The sequence below is a fragment of the Diabrotica undecimpunctata genome, chromosome 6 (genome assembly GCF_040954645.1).
Source record: "Diabrotica undecimpunctata isolate CICGRU chromosome 6, icDiaUnde3, whole genome shotgun sequence".
In the NCBI taxonomy this organism is placed as follows: Eukaryota; Metazoa; Arthropoda; class Insecta; order Coleoptera; family Chrysomelidae; genus Diabrotica; species Diabrotica undecimpunctata.
In genome coordinates, this window is record NC_092808.1 from 14,219,534 (window position 1) to 14,241,144 (window position 21,611).

The following is a 21,611-nucleotide window of genomic DNA, read 5'->3' on the forward strand; positions in this document are numbered from 1 at the left end:
TTTTGATTAGTATCTTAGGGAAGCAGCTATCCTCTACCGCGCGTGGATGATGAAAAAATTTTATTTTTAAGAAAATTACAAAATTTAAATCACGATGAGGCACTTTTCAGACTGAAAATACGAACAAATGTCTTCTCAAGTTTTTCATTCGAAAATGGAAGAAGCCTGAATTCCGCACCCTGCGAAAAAGAAATTCGAAAAAATAAGATTGAACTCCACTCTATTACACACTCTCCAAAGAGTCCTAGACTTTCGTCAAGTAAATATTTCGTAATTTCTGTACACAAACACCAATAGGATCACCACACTAATATAACTTTTTAAAAATAATTTTGTATTAATGTAAAAACACTGTTATTAAAAAACTATTATATATGATATAATATTAGACTTTCATTACGGAAATAAAACATAGTTCTTCATTAATCGTATAAACATAAAAAGTTTATAAATTTTTACTATACTCTCAAACGGGTTTAGAATTTCACTATTACTTTCACCAGCAGTACAATAACTCGAATTACATCATCTCTTCTAAAATTTTCGGATGAGTGCATACCGGTTCGTACCAGAAGATAAGCGCTTCAACGTTATTCAAAATGTTTCCTGTTTAATTTAATTAAATAGGTAAAATTACGAAACCGAACATACAGCTTACTATTTTTACTGGGAAACTAACCCTAATTCTAGTTTAAATTATGTGTATAAACAAATTTTAAAATAAAATTGTAGATTATTCCCAATAAAAATAATAAATATAAAAATAGTATTAAGGATTCCACAAGAAAGTAGCTTCAGAACAATATCAAACACAGCTTCATAAAATCCGGGTCACCTTGAAAATCACCGATATTTCATTTTTAACGAGCTTTATAGTAAATATGTAACAATAACACAAATACAAACTAATGCATGTTTCTGGGAATTGTTGTCGGCTTAGCGGTTTCCTTTGCAACAAAGAATTTAAATAGTGCCGATTTCGCGGGAAAGCACACACTTCCCAAAATTAACGGTACCTGTAACTGCCGCTTGTTTTAAATGTCTCATTTGTGCTTCGACTTTCTGTTCAAACGCAACGAACAAACGTTTATTATTGCCACCATTAGTGTTTATTAGTGTTTATTATTGTTTATTTTTTGCCAAAAATACCCTTGACTGTTGTTGAAACGGCACAAATTGTTGCGCTTGTGAAAGACGGTCACACTCAACGGCAAATCGCAAGAACTGTTGGCGTAAGCCTTTCTACGGTTCAACGAGTGCTTCAACGCTTTCAGGAGAAGGGTTTGCTATCCAGACGACCTGGCTCTGGACGAAGAAGAATGACCACGGTACGAGATGACCGTTTTCTTATGTTTCAGGCTTTACGAAACCGGACCTCAACTGCGATTATGCATCGAAATCGTCTACAGAAAGTACGAAATCGCAATGTTAGCGTTGCAACAGTCAGGAGAAGATTTAGTTCTTTTGGACTATCTTCTCAGGTAATGGCTACAGGACCGCCACTTCGCCTGGCGCATCGAGTTGCACGACTAACTTTTGCTCGACAATATGCGCATTTGGGAATTAACGATTGGAGCAAAGAGTTATTCTCAGATGAATCCCGTTTCTGCCTAACTGGATCCGATGGACGTGTAAGAGTTTGGAGGAGAACCGGTGAATGATTTTCACAAGCTTGCATTGCTCCAAGAATGCCATTTGGTGGAGGCTCGGTCATGGCTTGGTGAGGTGTATCTTTCGACTTCCACACAGAATTACCCTTCATCGAAAATGGGTCCTTAACTGCACGAAGGGATATTACGGAGCTTCTGGAAGAACATGTTATACATACCATGGCAAGGCTTAGAGAAAACGTCGTTTTTATGCAGAACAACGCGCGAACGCACGTTGCCACGATCAGTATGCAATACTTGGACGAGGATGGAATTACGAGGTTACCCTGGCCAGCTAGGTCTCCGGACCTGGATCCCATCGAACATATCTGGGACGATTTGAAAAAGCGTATTCAACCCCTAACATCTCCTCCTAACAACGGACAGGAGCTTACGGATCTGTTAGTGAGAGAGTGGAATAACATACCACAACATGTAATCCGGAGAAAAATTGAGAGTATGCCCCGTCGTCTGCAAGAGGTTGTTAGAACAAGGGGAGGCAATACACGATATTAGTCATTGAAATTTCACTGACATTTTACCACGTTCTCTATTTTCCATTTTTTTCGTATGCCTGTTTTATCAACAATTTGGTTTGTTTTCTGCTTTTTCAATAAAAAACAATAAAAAACCGTTTTTTTTTTCTTTCAAAACAAACATTGATGACAAATAAGAAATACGTTAGCCTAAAAAAAGGTTATTACTGCACCAGAGGCAAAAATATTCCAAAAACTTGAAATTTTCAAGGTGACCCGGATTTTATGATCGCGAGTGTATTTGATTGGGCTTATTCGTCACTAACTGTCATATCAACAGCGCTCTATGATTAAAACCGTCGTGGAAATGTTTCTCACAACTGAATAGAATAAGTTAATACCAGAGCATTATTTCGCTCACAAGAAAATGGACGTCAAAGTTTGAAACAAGTGTCTGAAAAATATCGACAAATGTTCAAAGCGGCCTCCCAGTAAAAGTGTAACGAGAAACAACTCGACTTTTTGGATTTGAACAGATGCTAGATGAACATAATATGTCATTGTACAGAAACCACTCCACAGTGAAAGAGTTACCATTTGGTGTGCTGTGTATGGGCATGAGAGTATTGGTACTTATGTTGAAGGTGAGAAGCAGCGTCCAGTTACTATTAAAAAGAGCGTTATAGAGAGAATATTATTACACCTCTTGTTAGAGATTAATGGAAGTTTCGTCGCGCACAAAATCGGCAGATGCACAGGCAATAATTTCAAGAGGATGCTGCTGTGCAGTGTTTCAACAGGGCAGCTATATATATATATATATATATATATATATATATATATATATATATATATATATATATATATATATATATATATTGAAAGCGCATTAATTGCAATGTAAGTAACAATAATAAGCAGTATTTAAGTCAGAATATATTGGAGAACAGAGACAAAAGTAAATTACCTGTTTTCAACAACTACAGCAGCCACTCTTTATAAATGTGTTCGATAATCTGCAAAAACCTTATAAAGCTTGTTTGCGAAGGAATGGTGCACATTTTGAACATAAAATTGAAAAATTAATGAATGAATGAATCTTCGAATTTTGGGAATCTATTACGTTGCAAGATTGGAAATGTTTGTAAGTTGTAACAAAAGTAATAGCCTTAAATAAATAATAACCTTAAAGACATTAATATACTACGTAAATATTAATAAATCAGATTGTTAGGGTAAGTTTAGATCTGACACTATTGTATGAAATTTGGTCAGATATACTAGTAGAAGAGCTGGTAGACATTTTTGGCTAGGTATTTGAAGGACTCTGAAAATTCTTCAGATACCACTTCCGTAATATCCGAATACAGAAATGCAGACGTGGCTGGAAGGTAGCGGTCACTATCAACCCCTAAATGAAAAAACATGTAAATATTTTTATTACAAAAATATCTATGAGGAAACTTCTAATGTTTTTGAAGTGAAATCTTCCTTAGCGACGTTGTGCTCTTTTCCGATAGGAAAAAAGTATTGAAACGGCTCGACAAATAGTGACATCTGAGGTCTCGTTTGAAAGGAGAGAGAGTAACTAGTACAATGACGGAAAAAACAAACATGGTGGCAACGCCAAAAGAGCATTACATCATATCTCCATTGTTATTGGTCCGATTGGAGAGTTTGATGCGTTAAATAAAAGGGGAGGGGATAACGACTATATTATATAGATAGAAAAAACAAACAAGGCACCAAAAAGGCACCACGCAGCATCTTCGTTATTAATGAATGTAGAGTTACATACAAATATCATAGGGCATTATGGATGAAAATAGATTTACTATAAGACAAATTTTGATGTATTGACTTAAAGAAGGCATCTGGCTGAGTACAAAATAAACAACTGATCGAATTCTAACATGCCACATAGCAAATAAAAGGGAATGATATAAAGAATATATTAGGATAGAAAAAGTGTATTTACTTTACCCTGTATTGAGAGTGTTTTGTTCGTATTCTCTCTTCTAACGTCGATGGATACGTTTTTCCTCTCTTCTATGACATCTATACTCTTCTTTTTTCTCCGTGTACAACCTGCGTTGATGGTGTTTTGATATGCTGCGTTCTTTCTATTTGTGGCCATTTCGCACTCATGATCAAACCAATGATTTCTTTTTTCTGACTTGGTTCTGCCCAATATTTCAACCGATTTCTGTAACACATTATCTCGAATATTTGCCCATAGTTGGTTAATGTCTTCTTCTTCTTCTAAGTTTTCTGTCCTTATTTGATCTTCTATTTGCCGTCTGTATATATTTGCAATGTCGGGATCTTTTAGTTTATTAATGTCGATTTTTTCTCTCCTTTTTTAAATTGGATATTCTCTCTTTAAATCGTGCTTGAACTAAATGATCACTATCTATGTTCGCTCCTCTAAAAGACTTAACATCTAATAAGTTAGAGCAGTGTCTTAAAATTTGAACTTTGAATTATGGCACTTTGGTTCCAATACAATGTTTCGATTATCTTTATGATTTTACTTCAATGTGCTTATTCATAAGTATTGATATTAGTTTCTTATGTTTGTCCACCACACTAACAATTGATTAGATAGTTGATGCGGAGTTATGAATGATAAAAAAAATCCGTCTGTTATAAATCACTCTGTATAATAAAATAATATTATTTTAATCTTTTATAATATACTATTTAATCCTTTTATATACTAAAAATAACTGGATATTTTAACAGTTTATAACAGAAAGAGTTTTTGCTACTTGTTTTTTTTTGTATAGTAATTACTGTGTGGCCTTGATATTTTCAACAATGCAAATATTTTGCTTAAATAGTAATATACAGGTGCTAATTTATCAAGTGTAACTTTTTTATATTCAGTCCAGGCACCGTTATGTTTTGAATGTGTTTATCTGTTTTTTTTTTATTGCAGTCTCCTTTTTAGGAATTCGCCTTATTAGTTACTTTGTAACAAATAAATTACAGTTTAATTATTTATTCGCATTAAATAAAAGGACATAAATATGCCATTATAAAAAGTAGAAGCAATAAGACAAATTAAAACTATGTTATGGAACGATTTCTACTATGAAAAATATTTTATTGAGAGAACTGTCAATAATTTCAGCTCCGAATAAAAATTGTTTTTTGTTGGTTTATGCCACCTCTACTAAAAACAGGTTTGTTACTAAAAGTGAAATTAAAGTGATTTTCTAATAAGAGAGAAGAAAAATTTAGTGTTTATTCAATCCATGTAAACCATTTGAAACATATCGCATTGACATAAACAAAGGATTCATTTTTATTTTTTAAAACGGCCGATGGATCAAACTAATTGTCAAAAATCATTAACGGCTTTTACTCTGAAACTTGCCAACGAAGAAAATAAAAATTAAAAATAGATAGTAAATTAAAAACTAACGCAACAGTCACCAAACAATTATCAACATCTCCAACATTAACCTACTCCAATACCGTAAGACAATTAAATTTACCATCTAAAGAACAAGCAATTGTTAATCATCAGTATCATCATCATCATTGGTGCTACAGCCCTATAAAAGAGCCTCGACCTTCCCAAGTCTATTACGCCAGTCAGTTCTATCCATTGCCAACAAACTGTTGCCAGTTTGCTGCGCCTATTTGTCTACCATCCTCATCTACACCATCCCTCCATCTGAGTTTTGGCCTACCCCTACTTCTACTTCCCACAGGTTGCGACATAAGGATTCTTCTAGGAGGGTTGTTCTGCTGTGATCTTGCCAGATGTCCTGCCCATCTTAGTCTTCCTATTTTTATAAAGGATACTACGTCTTTACCACCAAATATATGTTTATATCTGTGATATATCTCGTAGTTGTACCTCCTTCTCCAAACACCATTTTCACAGATGCCACCGAATATTCTTCTCAGGATCTTTCGTTCAAATATAAGCAGGAGATTTTCATCTGCCTTGGAAATGGTCCATGTCTCCGACCCATATGCCAACACTGGTTGTATAAGGGTTTTGTATATGGTTATTTTTGTTTTTTGGCTTAAGTTTCTGCTTCCCATATGTCTACTCAGTCCAAAATAGCATTTGTTTGCTAGGATTATTCTTCGCTTGATTTCTTCCGTCATGACATTCTCCTTGGTGATCAGGGAGCCTAAGTATGTGAATTTGTCAACCACTTCAAAGGTAGAATTATCAACCGTGAATTGGTGGCCGATGTTTCTGGCTCTATTGTTGGGTGTTGATGCCATTATCTTAGTTTTATCTTCATTTACTTGCAGGCCCATATTTTTTGATGCGTTTGATAAGGTGGTATACATTTCTTCTAGCTTGCGTGTTGTGCGGGCAACTAGGTCGACACCATCTGCATATGCCAAAATTTGGGATGATTTATTAAAAATGTTTCCTCTGTTGTCTATTTGGGCATCCCTGGCCGCCTTTTCCAGAGCTATGTTGAGACACGCCAGCGCATCTCCCTGTCGCAGCCCAACATGCGTTTCAAATGTCTGTGATTGTTCGCCCTGTATTTCGACTTGCAAACAACTTTACGCATTGTAGCCTTAACCAATCTTATCAGTTTATCGGGGATGTGGAATTCATCCATGGCTTCATACAATTTATTTCTTAGGACACTATCATAGGCCGATTTGAAGTCTACGAAAAGATGTTATGTGTCGATATTAAATTCATTGGTTTTTTCCAGTATTTGCCTTAGCACAAAGATCTGGTCTGTTGTTGATCGACCAAGTCTAAAACCACGTTGATATTCGCCAAGAAGGAGAATTCTGAATATGCACTCAGGCGACCATATAAAATACTGGAAAATATTTTGTATGCTGTATTAAGGAGGGTTATTCCCCTATAGTTTCTGCATTCTAATTCATCGCCCTTTTTGTGTAGCGGGCAAACGATCCCAATACACCACTCTTCTGGGATTTGTTCCTCATTCCAGACTCTCAGTATGATTTTATATATATGATTAGTCAGTTTATCATCAGTACCAGATATAAAAATACAGGAATATATATAAGAACAATAGAAATTTTAGTACAACAAAAAAATATCATCAGAACCTCCAAAAACAGGGTATGCATTTACCCTTCTTCTTAGAGTGCCGTCTCCCTACATAGGTTGGCAATCATAATGGCTATTTTTATTTTTGAATTTGCTGCTCTAAACAAATCGATCGATCTGCATTGATACCAATCACGTAGATTCTTCAACCATAAGTTCTGCTTTCGGCCAACAGATCTTCCTTACCAGAGCTTTACCTTAGCATTTACCCTTACCCATTCCAAATACTATAATCGAAGAAGAGCTCAAAAAATTGGAGTGTATTATTTTCTAAAAGTTGGCATGCCTGATTCCGAATATAGTCATACATATATTCAGCTTTTTAGGCGTCAAGTATTTGTTGCCCCAAAAATTAATATTCCTATCCCAAATTCAATTCTAATATTTCATGACAATACCCCTTACAGAATCTATTTCTCCTTTATCATCATCATTATCATCATCCAGCCCTCATTTATCACGTCCACTGCTGGACATAGGCCTCCCTTAAACTCCTCCATTCTTTACGATATTGTCATCAGCCCAACGTGTAGATGGTCTTCCTTTACTACGTTTGTCTGCTCTTGGCCTCCAATTTGTAATTTTGCTCGTCCATTGTAAGTCGTGCATTCTCGCTACATGGCCTGCCCAGTTCCATTTCAGTTCTGCTATGCATTCCACATCAGCAATACTCGTCCTTCTTCGCAGATCTTCGTTTCTTATTCGGTCCCGCAACGTCACTCCCAGCATGGACCGTTCCATTCGTCTCTGTGTCACCCTCAATTTCGAAGTCGTAGTTTTGATTAGAGTCTTAGTTTTCGCCCAATAGGTCATGACCGGTAATACGCATTATTCAAATACTTTTCTTTTGAGGCTAATTGGTATGTTGACCCTAAGTGTGTCTCGCAGTTTTCCAAAGGCTGCCATTTGAGAAGCTACCAATTACGTACATGTGGCAAAGTCGTGCCTGGTTGACAAAATAAGTTTTTCTGGATTGGTACAAGAACAGCTTTGTCCCACAAGTTAAAGATGAGCTAAGAGAAAAGAGAAACTGCCAGTGAAAGCCCTCCTCTTGTTAGACAATGCTCCAGGACATCCTGATAAGGACGAATTAAAAATCGAAAATGCCGATAGATATATCGAGGCAATATACTTACCGAAAAATACTACCGCATTGATTCAGCCCATGGATCAAAACGTTATTAAAACTGGTCAACATAATGTTGACATCACTTCAATTTTGAAAAATTTTAACAGCAAAGATGCGATTATCAATGCTGCGTTTGCTTGGCAGCAAGTCAAGCCTACTACACTGATTAAATCGTGGAAGAATATTTGGCCCAACAACCCACTTTTCCAATAGAAGTTAACAAACATTCCAATGACCAACCTGTGTAAGTTGTACTAGATGTTGCTCTTCAAATTCGCAACGATCTGACTAATTCATCAGAATCAAGAGAAGCTTTACAAGAGTTGGTTTTAGATGACAATCTCAATGCTGACTTAACAGATAAAGAAATAATTAAAGAAATGACAGAATCTGATGATCACGTGAACCAGAAAGCACAGGATGAAAAATCTTTCACACTTTGATGCGTTGGTAGGAGGAGAGATCATATGAATTGAAAAAAATTTGATGTTAAAGGAGATACAAGAACAAGCGATGACAAAGCAAAAGACAATCAAAGATATCTTCAAAGTGTGAGCACAGTACATATGTATCTACATTCTACATACGTCCATAATTAATCTACCTTACTCGCGGCATTTAGTTATTAGTACGTATAATGTTTATAAGTTATTATTTACACACTGTATGTACACTAAATTTATTAGCTTCCATATTCCTTTTAATAAACATGTTTTAGTTAGCCGAAATGAGTGTTTCATTTGCATATTAATCTGGGTAGCATTTTACTCCCAAAATTTAAGAATATTGTAGGCTACTGCTAGCAAAACAATGCCAAATATATAATCACTTTCGGTAATCCGGACACTTTTGGTAATCCGACACCCTTTTGGTCCAATACATGTCGGATTATCAAGGGACAACTTGTCAAACATGCATCCATACTGTACCGATAGCCGCATAAAAAACAGAAGTACCAGAATACGCAAAAAACACTAGAAGTAGACTCTGACACCTCTTTAGTATCCTCATAAGAATAAGAACCATTAATAGAAATGCATTGCCTGCTTTCTGGAATGCTACAGCCATTTTAATATTTGAGACACGTTAATTATTTTGTTTTCGCTAAGAAATTATAAAAAATATAATCAAATTATCAGTATATCCCGATTTAAACTCAAAACAAACAGAATGTAAATGTTATTTGAGGAAAATTTCCAAGAATTTGCATGTAACAACGAAGGATTACATATTGTATAATCTTGTTTTTTAAAAAATAATAAATATTTAAATCTTTGGTGTATCAATTTGAAGGTCACATAAAGGTCATATAAGAGTATTAAAAATGCAAGAGATGTTCTTTTATTTTTGATTCTATGAAAATGCAACACTTTATATTTGAAAATGTAAGATGTAGGTATTGGGAGGTAAATCAGTAAACAGGGAAAACCGGTACGTGATCCTTATTTATTCGAATATATGTTAAATAGTACTAGTTATAAGGTAAAAATATACTTCAAATCTTTTTTCTTGCACCAGTGTTTGATTAATTTTTTTTTCAAGAGATAAAGATAGAATATAATGTTTATGGATCCAGAAAAGAGACAAGAAAAGACAAGAAAAAATATTCGAGACCAGGGTATGCGCCAGAAAATACTGCTTTTCTAAACACTATCTATGTCGCAATTCAAAACTGCTGGATGGAAACAACCGTCTTTGAAAATTGTTTAACAAAAAGCTTCTGTTGTTGATTGGTCCAAATCGTCCAAAAAGAAAGCAGAATTATAATTTTACGGTATTTATTTCTATCACTTGAAATATAAAATTTCAACAAATAATTCATCTCATTTACGTATACAACCTCCATTTAAATCTAAACACTTAACTAAACGTCCAGGTACTCCTGAAACTAGGTCAAGGCCATAATTTTCGGTAATGGTGTTCCAGGCCTGTAAAACTAACCGAATTAAACCTTCTTTATCTCGTGGCGCTGCTCGTTCCACTTCAATCTTCATCAGTCCCCATATGTTTTCAATGGGGCTAAGATCTCGAGATGCTGCTGGCCACAGAATTGTTGCCAATTCGTGTTCTTGCATCCAAGCTTGAGTATAAGCAGAAGTATGGCATATTGCATTATCTTGCTGAAAACGCCAACCATGGATATAAAACATGAGCCGTTTCAAGAAGAAAACCCTTTAGGATGTCACAATATTTATCACTATCAATAGTACCATTAACTATACAGAGAGGTGTAGCACCACGCTGAGATATTGCTTCCCAAACCTTAATTTTAGTGGGAAATTTGAACAGTAACATTTTCTCTTAATAGGACTTTTACTTCGCAAAAATGATTGGAGAACTTTGATTCAATTTAAAAATCGATATAATTGCGAATGGTTTCAGAACAGCTACAATATATATGTTGTTTAAGGAGGTTATTCCAGATTTAGTATTCGATGTTGGAAGAAAACAAACTATGGTGAATGAACATTCAAATAAATTATGGATGAAGCTATTTTACAGCCGCCTAAATTTATTGAATTCTCTCCTGATGAAGAAGTGTTTATATGTGCTGAAGACAGTTTAACATTTATGCAAGTAACATCTGCTGCACAATCACTACAATGTTCAACAAACAATCCAGAATGAAACTTTTGAAAATATGTTGCATGAAAAGAAAATTTTGCTGCAAATGTTAAGAAGGCAAAAAGAGTTGACAAAGTTTCAGAAGTAGTGAGTCAGTGGCGGATCCAGAAATTTGTTCAGGGGGGGGGTGATTTTGATACAGGATTTAAATTTTTGAACCTTTCAATAGCTGATCAACAGAAAGATTTTTCCGGGAGGGGGGTCATGAGTCTTGAGGGTGATTTTGATATAGAATTTAGATTTTTGCACCTTTAAGATTGATATGATTTGTGCCTCATGTAAAGGAACCATTTTTTCAATAAAAATTTTTATTAAAAAACCTTTATAAAAGGTATATAATAATTATATAATATAATAAAATAAAATGTATATAATATAATATATTATATACCTTTTATAAAGGATTTTTAATAAAAAATTTTGTTATATATGGTATACAGCCAACTACAGGAACTTAGATTCCTTGTGGATTTTTTCAATAGTTATTTTAAACCATATATTAAACAAATGAGAAGTTATTAAAACCCAAATACCCTACGGGTGCAAAGAAGGGTACAGCATTAAGGGATCTTAAACTTAAACAAAAAAAAAATAATTTAAACCCACATACTCTATGACAGTAAAATCAAGTGTACAAGACTATTAAACCAAAGGAAAGTTATTAAAATATAAATACAGAAAAGTCAAGGACTGTCAATTTAAGCTAGTTATTTTAAAGACAATTAATTTAAACCCACCAAACCCATAGCTACAAAATCAAGAACAAACCAAGGATAAATAAGTATAAACCAAAGTTAAGTAATTTAAATGCAATAACTCAATGTAAGTGTAAACATTAATGAATGTATTTAACATTTAATATTTAACATAACATTAAGAATGAGGACTGAGAGAGAACTCCTAAATATTGTAAACAACAGAAAAACGAGTTATCTAGGACATATTTACAGAGAAGAAAAATATAACTTTCTACGACTCATAATGGAAGGGAGAGTAGAAGAAAAAAGAGGTCCAGGAAGAAAAAAATGCTCCTGGCTGAAGAATGTAAGAGACTGGACAGGCATGGACACACATTCGATACTAAGAACAGCTCAAGATAGAGAACAATTTGCTGTAGTTATAGCTACCCTTCCGTATTGAAGAAGAAACCTTAAAAATAAGTGTTAACAGCATTTTATTCAAATTGATTTATTCAACAAAAAACATAATATAATTAAGGAATAGTTATTTCTACAATTAGGCATATTAGGCTATAAGTGAGTGAAATATTTTTTTACTCGGTATTGAAATTTTTCTCACGAATTGTCAGCAACGGCCGGCAACTAGTGGTAAATAAAATTTCAGTCAAAAAATACTATAAGAATAAGATAAGTAAATATTAGGTATATAATTTTATAAAAATGTATTCTTTTCGCCTATCCGATTTAGCAAATCGCTCTATGATTGCATCAACATCTAGAGAAATTTCAGGATGCACATTGATGAGTGCTAAACCAGTTAACCTTTCCGCAGAAGTTATATTTCTAAGCCAAGTCTTTAGACTTGTTGCTGCACTGACTGGCAGTGTAATTAATATTTGCAGAAATATTCTGGTATTTGGATACATATGAATATCGCAGTTTTTTAATACTTCTAAAATACAATCAGGAAGTTTTCCATTATTTTGCAAGACTCTTTTCCACTTTTGAATCCACAGTGAAAACTCTTGTTCTACTGTGGAATATGCAGTAAGTAGTTGGTCCAATAATGTCGTGGAAGGTGTCAACAATTTTTTTTAATGCAACTTTATCTTCTGGTGTGTTATCAGTTTTAGGTAAAACAACTCGAAGATTAAATAGATTCATAACTTTTGGTGAAAGTTGTTCTTCTAAATCAGTTAAGATATTGTCTAAAAGAGGTAAATAAATAAATCTTCGGAAATATTCTTCGCAAGAGTTGGCAGATTGATTTTGAGGACAGGTTTGACGAGAAACTATACGATGCATCTTCAATTTAATGTCTAGTTGTTCAGCTATTTGTTTACATCATAGTAAAGTTTGCTAAAACCAGATTCAGCATTTGATCTTTTATTTTGAAGAATGCATTTAGTGCCCTCGATGGCCTCAGTAGCCTACTTAAAATCTAATTTTGGTGACTGAAGAAGACGACTACAGTTGTACCTAAAACATGACTAAGACAAACTACTGTTTCACAATTTCGCAAATACCTTGGACAGCAGCCCTCAGTTCCTTTATTTTTATTCACTAACGTATCAGACAGAGCTAATGCAACAACAATATTCACTTTGATATTTATTATAGATAAATTATAAAATGTAGCACACAGCCTCAACAATTATAATACATATTCAAATTACAAACAACCAATTCGTAGACAAAACTGAAGATAAGAAATACCTAATAGAAAATAAAAATGTGCGGATTTCGTGCGAAAAGTCATGTCATGTACATTGAATGAGCAATAATGTGTGGACGGTAATTCTATCTCATCGATAATCGAACGATTCTTTGGCACTCAAATGACGAATTGACAAAATTTTAAAATCGCGTAACTCTGAATTCGTGGAAGTCTTAGTCGAGGTATTACTGTATTTAGAATTGTTGATTTTTTTAAAGAGCAATTTTAAAAGGCTTCCGTAGATTTCTATACTTACCCCTAGAATAAATGAGTTTAAATCATTTCAACTCTTGACATCCTGCTTATAGGGTTGATGGGTTTTAAATTATTTTTTTTAGGATTATTTGATTGATATTTAATTTTGTTTTGGGGATGGTCATGACCCCCGTGACCCCCCCCCCCCTTGGATCCGCCACTGTAGTGAGTAGCTACAGAAGAAGTAAAACTGATATTTGTGAAGTTGATACCAAATATCAAGATGCCACAAGAAAATAGCTTCAGAACAATATTGAAATATTTCTTTTATAGATGATATACTAACAAAAAACATGCGATTCTGTGTCTTAATAGTATAAAGTGGGTATGTGGAACCTACAATAGAGGTTTAACCAATGCGAATGAAGGAAATTCTGTAAAAATTATTAGGGAACTGGTTAACATTTTTTAATTCATCACATGCAAAAAAGGAGTTTTAAAGAATACTTATAATACTACAACGTACTTAATTAACACATCTAGCTAACTTATAACACTAAGACATTAGGTTTTAAAAAAAATACAAATTCTGGTTTATCCCACTTCATCTTAATGTGAATTTTTTTAAATGTTGGATTATTTTTTAAATAAATTAACATTAATTTTCTGCTAAATTATATATTATTTTCATACCAAATTTAAATGTTAAAGGCTCACACCTGTGGAATAAAATGTCTCGATAAAGACATACAGGGTGTTTCAGATAAACTGCTGAATTAACTGTAGATGATTGATCTACTGTTCTAAATTTTACAACTTGCTCTAGTTTCCGATACAACTGTCATGTTTCGATCAACTTAATTAATTTACATAGTTCTGAAAGAATTTTGGGTCAAAAATAAGAACTTCCCCACTCAGTATCCTGCATTAGTCTCAGACCAGCACAAATATGCATATAATGCTGTAGGAAGGTGATTTAACATTAATTTAGTGTTATTTTGATAAGGTTTTCAATATATGTTTCTCACCATAATTATAACCAGAAAGAATTCGTTTTTTTTTAATTTGTCAACACTAATTTTTTTGCAATGCACCAAAAACTAACTTTTGAATTTTATTATAGAATGCGATTCAGTGGGTATGTTTGATCAAAATAATATTTTTTTAAATTCAATTTATTGTCACAGTTAGTTTTTTTTATTTGTCCCATTATATATACTAGGTAATAATACAACATTTTTTTCAGTGGGTTGCACTTATTTGGTATATAACATAAAATATGAAACAAATTGTTACATTAAGGATTACCTGATACAAATATCTATAAAATATAAATACTCAAATATTGATATAAATACTGTTAATCTTCAAATTGACAATGATAAAAGAGAAACCAGGGTTGGCAAAAACCAAGGTTTTAGAAAAAACAGGTTTTTTGGTTATTACCAGGTTTAGTTGGTACAAAGTATTATAAGTCTAAATACTTGACTAAATGAATGAAATATTTATAAAATAATAGTAATAAACAATGAAAACAATGATTACGACAACTTTTATTTTTATTTACATAAAAAAAATTAATATAACAAAAAAAACAACAAACGTAAAATTATTCAAAATAATTAAGATTGAAAACACAAAAATATAATTTATCTTCATTTGAAGCAATGTATTAAACACTTTAAATAAAAAAACAAATTTGGAGGCATTTTCTGTACCCAACCTGTTTCTAAGTTTCGACTGCACTAGCCCAAAGGAAGAAAAAATTCTTTCAACGCCAGCTGAAGACGCTTGGGCTGTGTGAAGTTGTTCAATAACATTAATGATGTTAGTGTCAATATTTTTGTCGCTTTTCCACCACTCAATCGGGGTCACTTTTGAAGTGACACTGTTTTCAAAAAAATGTTTTTGAGAAGGTACACTTTTTGCCTGAAACTTTACAATTATTGGTAAAACGTCAATTTCGGGATACTTTTCTTTTGCAAAGTCCAGTGCTTTTGAGGTCTCTTCCTGTGTTACATCTAAGTTAGGAGATTTTTCCCTTGGGTCAAGCAGATATGACAAAAATGTGCTTCTGTCATTGTCATTTCCTCTTAAACCCTTGCCGTCCACTTAAACCGGACATGTTCTCTTTTTTCCAATTTAATAATCACTACACAAGTGTTTATAAAAAAAAAGTAAAATAACTAAAATAAGCACTAAGTGCCAAGTCAAAACTATAAACTATTATGCTGCTGGATCACAGAAGATCAACTTGGGAATCCCCTGAGCCACCTGATCACCGCACCATCACTCACAGTGAATGATGCTATGGGAGAACCACCTTGTTGAATAATAATAATAATAATAAAATACAATAGAAATATTCAAAAGGGGTCTCCATCAGGAGGGTCTTGAATTATTATATTTTTGTTGAGATAACAAAATGAAGAAAAATTTAAATACATACATATTACTAGTGTAAAATTACAGTTGTTTTAATTATTAGAATAATTTAAAATTTGTAGTTTGTTGAGCTGTAGTTAGGATAGTTATATTAGGATGATATCAACAACACAAAGAAAAAAAAATCAATAAAAAAACTTTTTTAAGAAAAAAAAAAAGTTGGTTTAAACCTGCCAACCCCGACATAAACTATCACAACAATTAAGTACCTTGGTTTTCAATTGGATAATTTATTGTCTCTAATGACCTAATGATTTTAATTTATATTAAAAAAGATTTCTAAAAAATTATACTTTTTTTTCAAGAATATCTAAAATTTTATCCGCTTCAACTAAAATTCCAGTTTTTAATGCAATTATTCAACCTCACTTCGATTTTTGCTCATCAGTTATTTTTCTCTTCAATTTAAATCAATCGGCCCAGTTGCAAAAATTACAAAATCATGGAACGAGTATCATTCTTGGTGGAAGCAGATATACACCTATAGCAACAATGATTAGCATACTGCAGTGGGTTATAGTTTAACAAAGGGTCTTTTATCTTACAATGGTGTTCATTTATAAAATTTTAAATAATTTGACCCCTGCTTACTTTTGTGGTATGGTTTTGTGTACTACTCGAGGTAATTGCAATTTACACATTGTGAAAACAAAAAGGACAGCTTCAAGAAACTCTTTGGTGTTTAAGGGTTTTGATATTTTTAATAAACTTCCTAAAACAGTTAAAAGTTGTTCATCTGTATAAATATTAAAAAGCAAATTAATGGACAATATTAAAAGCACCAATAGTTAAGTAGTTGTTGTTTAGTTGTATTTTTATGTTATATATTATTGTTTTATATTTTTAATAAGTGTATGCACTATATTTTAAGTGTAATTGTTATTTTTATCTTATTATGTATTAATGATATAAATTGATTACTTTTGTGTATATCACAGGCTTTCCCTATGTTTGAATAAATAAACTTCTAAAATCAGGAGGACATCAATATTCAATTGTTGTGACATCTAAATAAAGAATTAAAAATTATAAATAATATAAAAATTAGAAAACTGGAATATTTGGGTCAAATAACTAAAGAAAACAAATATGAGCTGCTTGGGATCATTATGAATAGTAATGTAAGTATTAGGGCAAGAAAAGGGAAGAAGACACATTTCCTAGCTGAAAAATATTACATAATAATGTAAATGCAGCTTATTACAGATATTTTGAAGAGCAGCTATCAAAGTGACTATACCTCTGATATGAAAAGAATGTTTAAGAAGAAGACAACAAAATATAAACACGAAAACATTTCGACAAATGGTAAGGTGTAAAGTGATTAAAGTGTGTTTCGATTTATCGTATCAATACTGTCCATACAATGAAAATGTGATTTTTCTATAATTGGTAAACAACCCCCACATATTAGACCATCAGGAATTCTTAGAATTTAAATGTAAACGAACTCAAATGTAAATAAAAAAGAATTTTGCAAGCATATTCTAGAACTACTTAACTGCTAAAAAAGTATGTGATATAACTACAAAACAACAAAATGCAGGATTTGTCTTAGTAGGCATTTACAGGTACTCTAACTACTTAATAAAAGGAATATTTAAAATATTCACTAACCAGTAACCTAATTGTTTAATAAAATTCACATTTAAAATATTCCAAACATTTCCCTTCCAATATTTTAAATATCATATGAAGCTAGTTTTTATCGTACATTGTATACTTAAAATAGAATCAGAAATGACATACTTAAGTCAAGATTTAAAGAAAATCGTTGGTGCCACGAATTAATTATCTTTGTTTTAATGAGCAATATTTATGGAGTATTATAGCTATATTGTTAATAAACCAAAACTATCTACAATGAAATAAACTATTTCAATATAAATAAAAAGTTTATTTAAACATTTACTGCTTTATACAATTTGAGCAATATTTATGGTGTTATTCCTATATTTTTGATCAACCGAAACTATCTACAATAAAATAAATTGTTTTAATAAAAATGAAAAGGTTATTTAAATATTTATTGCTTTACTTATATAATTTTACAGCTGATTACTTATGAAGTTGAACTGTTTTTTTTTTATTATTTTATATAAATACAAGAAGCTAACTACAATGATGAAAGATCTTTGGCTTCTCCAAATACATCATATACCACATAAGGATCATTATTTAGATGGCATCAAATTTTCAAATTAACATAAACAAAATATAGATTAGTTTTTGTGCCCCTCAGGCTCAAATATCAAGAGCTACCTGCCACTGCCTTTTAATATAAATAAACTTCATTAATTTTTCTTTGAAGATCCAAATTTCAATTTTATTCCATATGTATACCATTAAGTATCAAGTATATTATTTAAAAAAATTATATTTCTAACAAGCCAATTAGAAAATCAAAAATGCAAAAATTCAATAAATAAATATAGGTAAATTATGCAAGAATTGCATTAATATAGGTAACACTAATAACTAATGACCAAATACATTTAAATATCAAACTTGTATGGATCTTGAACTTGAAAACTGCCCTGGGTTTTCTCTAATTCATATGTGAAACTTTCAACATCTCATATAATAATCTACATTATGATAAACATTAATTATATGAATCAGTAAAAATTTTAATACTTGTTGATGACAAAGGGTTCATTCCTATTATAGATATCAAAGTTTGTTAACTGAGTCACATTTGTACATTAATAATAAACAAAATTTATATAACTTTAGGTAATCTATATCCATATGATTGGAACTCTTTCTCCTCTACTATTTTCAGCTACACACTCTTGTCATTGGTATCAATTATTAGTTTTTCTTTACATTAAAAGTTATTTCTTTTCCTGATTTGCCTAAAAGGCATGTACACAATTTTTTTTCCATTGCAATCCTTAGTTACTCTTAAGGTAAGTATATCAAAATGAAGAATTTAAATTTGGTAATCTAAAACTATCAAAAGAAAAATGCAGATTTGAAGTATGTCTTTATACACTTTCATTATAATAGTTTAAATAACACATCTCACATTTAACTACAAGCTACTCAAACATCTCTGTTATTTAACAAAACAACCCTTTACATTTTTTTAAATAGAAAAGAAGGTATGTGCACATTAAGGTATTTAGTTGTAATGTAATCCTTGCAAATTGGAAAAGATAAAAACAGTTGTAGATTTATATCAAAAGACTTACCCAAACACATACTGGCTCTCTTATCATAACAGTAAAAACATCAGAGACAAACTGTCCCGCAGTTCGAGGATCTGGATTAGTAACATTCCAGGGTTCATTTTCTTTTTTCTCTACCGTTGGAATATAATTCCAGGAAGGTTCTTTAACAATCTGGATAGCATAATAAATGCAGGCTGAAAGGGCCACTACACTTACAGAAGAGTATATTTTTAAATTGGGTAAGGGGAGTCTTTCAAACGGGAACATTGGCATGGTGACACTGTTTATTCAATTTCGGATAATGTTTATTTCATCTACTTTAATTTGTTTTGTTGGTTTACCGAAAAAGGCATTGACATATTGCAACTTTCATACTCTTCACTGAAAATACAAACACAATTTTGTTTATTATGAAACATTCATTAATTTTGGCAACACTAATTATTTTCTTTTCTTTAAATTGATAGAAATTGTTTGTCTGGCCGCGATAGTTATGTACCGATTTTGTAAAGTGAAAGACAACTTATTTCTCTGAAGTACAAATTGTAACATAAAGCTCCTGCATATTCTCAAGTATCAAATTGTCAAATCAGTAATGTCACTGTCACTTCCAACCCCTCCAGTCAGCCTGTCATACCATAATCTGTATCAGAGTTGATTTAACCTACATATTTTAGAATACCCAACAGAACCGCATTAAAGAAAATATTGAAATATAGTCTGGAATTAAACAGATTCCTGATTATTACGTGATTTCAGTTCTTTAGACGTTATTAGTAGTTATTATCTTATTATTTACTGTTTCTAATGAAAATTAACCACAATTTCAGTTCAAATACGTTTATTTTGAGGTTTCTATTTATACTTCAAAAATCGAAAAGCAATTTTTTAATCCAAAAGCTTATAATGAACAAAGATATATTTGCAACAATCTAAACACTCCATGTAATAATTTTTAAGATGGTGATCCCAACTACTTTCACTTGCCAAGTACTGAGTGAAAAAAAAATAAAAAGAAAATAAGTATTGAAGCAAAGCTTCTATACTGACGTTGTATTACTTTTTTCTCTATAGTAAAATACTGAGGCGAGCGTCACGGCATAAGCGCTATGAGAAGGCGTTACGGGTAGTGTCACGAAATAGCGGTTCTTCGGATTGATTCATTACTCTCGGTCAATTCAAAATTAAAAATACAGACATTAAATGAACAATAAAAAATTAAAAGAATATCTGTCAGTAAAAGATTCGAATCGCAACGATTTTTAAAATTTAAAACTCATATGGGAAGGGTAGGCAAAGTGGCCACGCTAAGCAATATTTTTTTTTATCTTGAAGAAAATAAATAAGAAATACACTATATATTAATATACGATGTCCTATATACTTAGCTACATAAGGCAATTTTAATTTTTACTTTATCTCGGTAAATTTTTTAGATACATATTTTTTAACCTAACCCTAGTAAATGGCCACTTTGCCCTGCGAGGTGGGGCAAACTGGCCATGAGGTGGCCACTTTTCCTGATGTAAAATACAAAATTTAAACGGAATTTGAATACTAAATAATGAAAGTGAATTTTCAAAATAAAAGCATTATTGCCATCGTAGAAAAAGAAAGTTTCACTCCGAGTTTATTTACAAACGTCACAAATAAAGTCATTGTCTTCTTCTTCACACCCAGCACAAGCTTCATGAGCCCGTCGTAAACAGTCCTAAAACTTTATCCATCCTTCATTTTCCCTTGACTTGGAATATAGGTCTCCGCAGAATAGATAATCAGTATCATTCACGTCACTGTTCGAGTCAATAAATAAAGCACGCTTCGCTGATTTTGATTTCGTTTTCTGCTTTCCTTTAAATTTTTCTTTGCTTCCTTCATTCCTCTTGTTACTTTGCTTTCCTTTTTTCAGTTCCAGCTCTATTTTCTTAAGTCTTTCCTTTTCTTCTTTTTCTGCTTTTGCGGCTACTAGTTCCATCTTGAAACTGCAGCTGTTCCTTTTTTCGCTTATTTTCTCGTTTGATAATATTTGCTTTAGGGATTGGAACAATATCCTGTGGACTTACAGCAAAAGTATAGTGTCCCTTGCCCTTGGAGTTGCTGATTAAATCACATGAAGTTCTGAAATAAGGTAGTGGACTGGGCTGGAATGTTGAAGTACTTGACAACGAGTCTTTAGAGATTAGAACGAATGTAGAGTTTGGATCTCCAGATCCTACAGTGACATTTTGTCTGTGGTCATTGAAAAACATAGGATCTGAAGCGTTGGATGCAGAGGTTGCTGGTCGGAAATCTATTTTTCCAGAAGGCGGGTTCTCTTTACTTGCAAGTGGTGTCTCTTGACGTCGAGAAATATTTTGTTGCGAATCTGCCAAATCTTTTCCTGGCACCACAGCAGACGTTTCCTCTTGGTACTCAACACCCAGTTCTCGATTTTCAGCTTCTTGA

General features: G+C 32.4%; 1 protein-coding gene across 1 annotated transcript in view; it reads right to left on the reverse strand.

Moving 5' to 3' along the window:
• LOC140443157 (E3 ubiquitin-protein ligase AMFR-like) overlaps window positions 1-19,751 on the reverse strand; it is a 105,931-nt gene extending 86,180 nt beyond the window's left edge. The window contains exon 1 of the mRNA XM_072534251.1: window positions 19,188-19,751. Coding sequence (XP_072390352.1) covers window positions 19,188-19,439 — 252 coding nt within the window. The 5' untranslated portion in view covers window positions 19,440-19,751. The remainder of the gene's footprint in view (window positions 1-19,187) is intronic.
• Window positions 19,752-21,611: the final 1,860 nt, after the last annotated feature.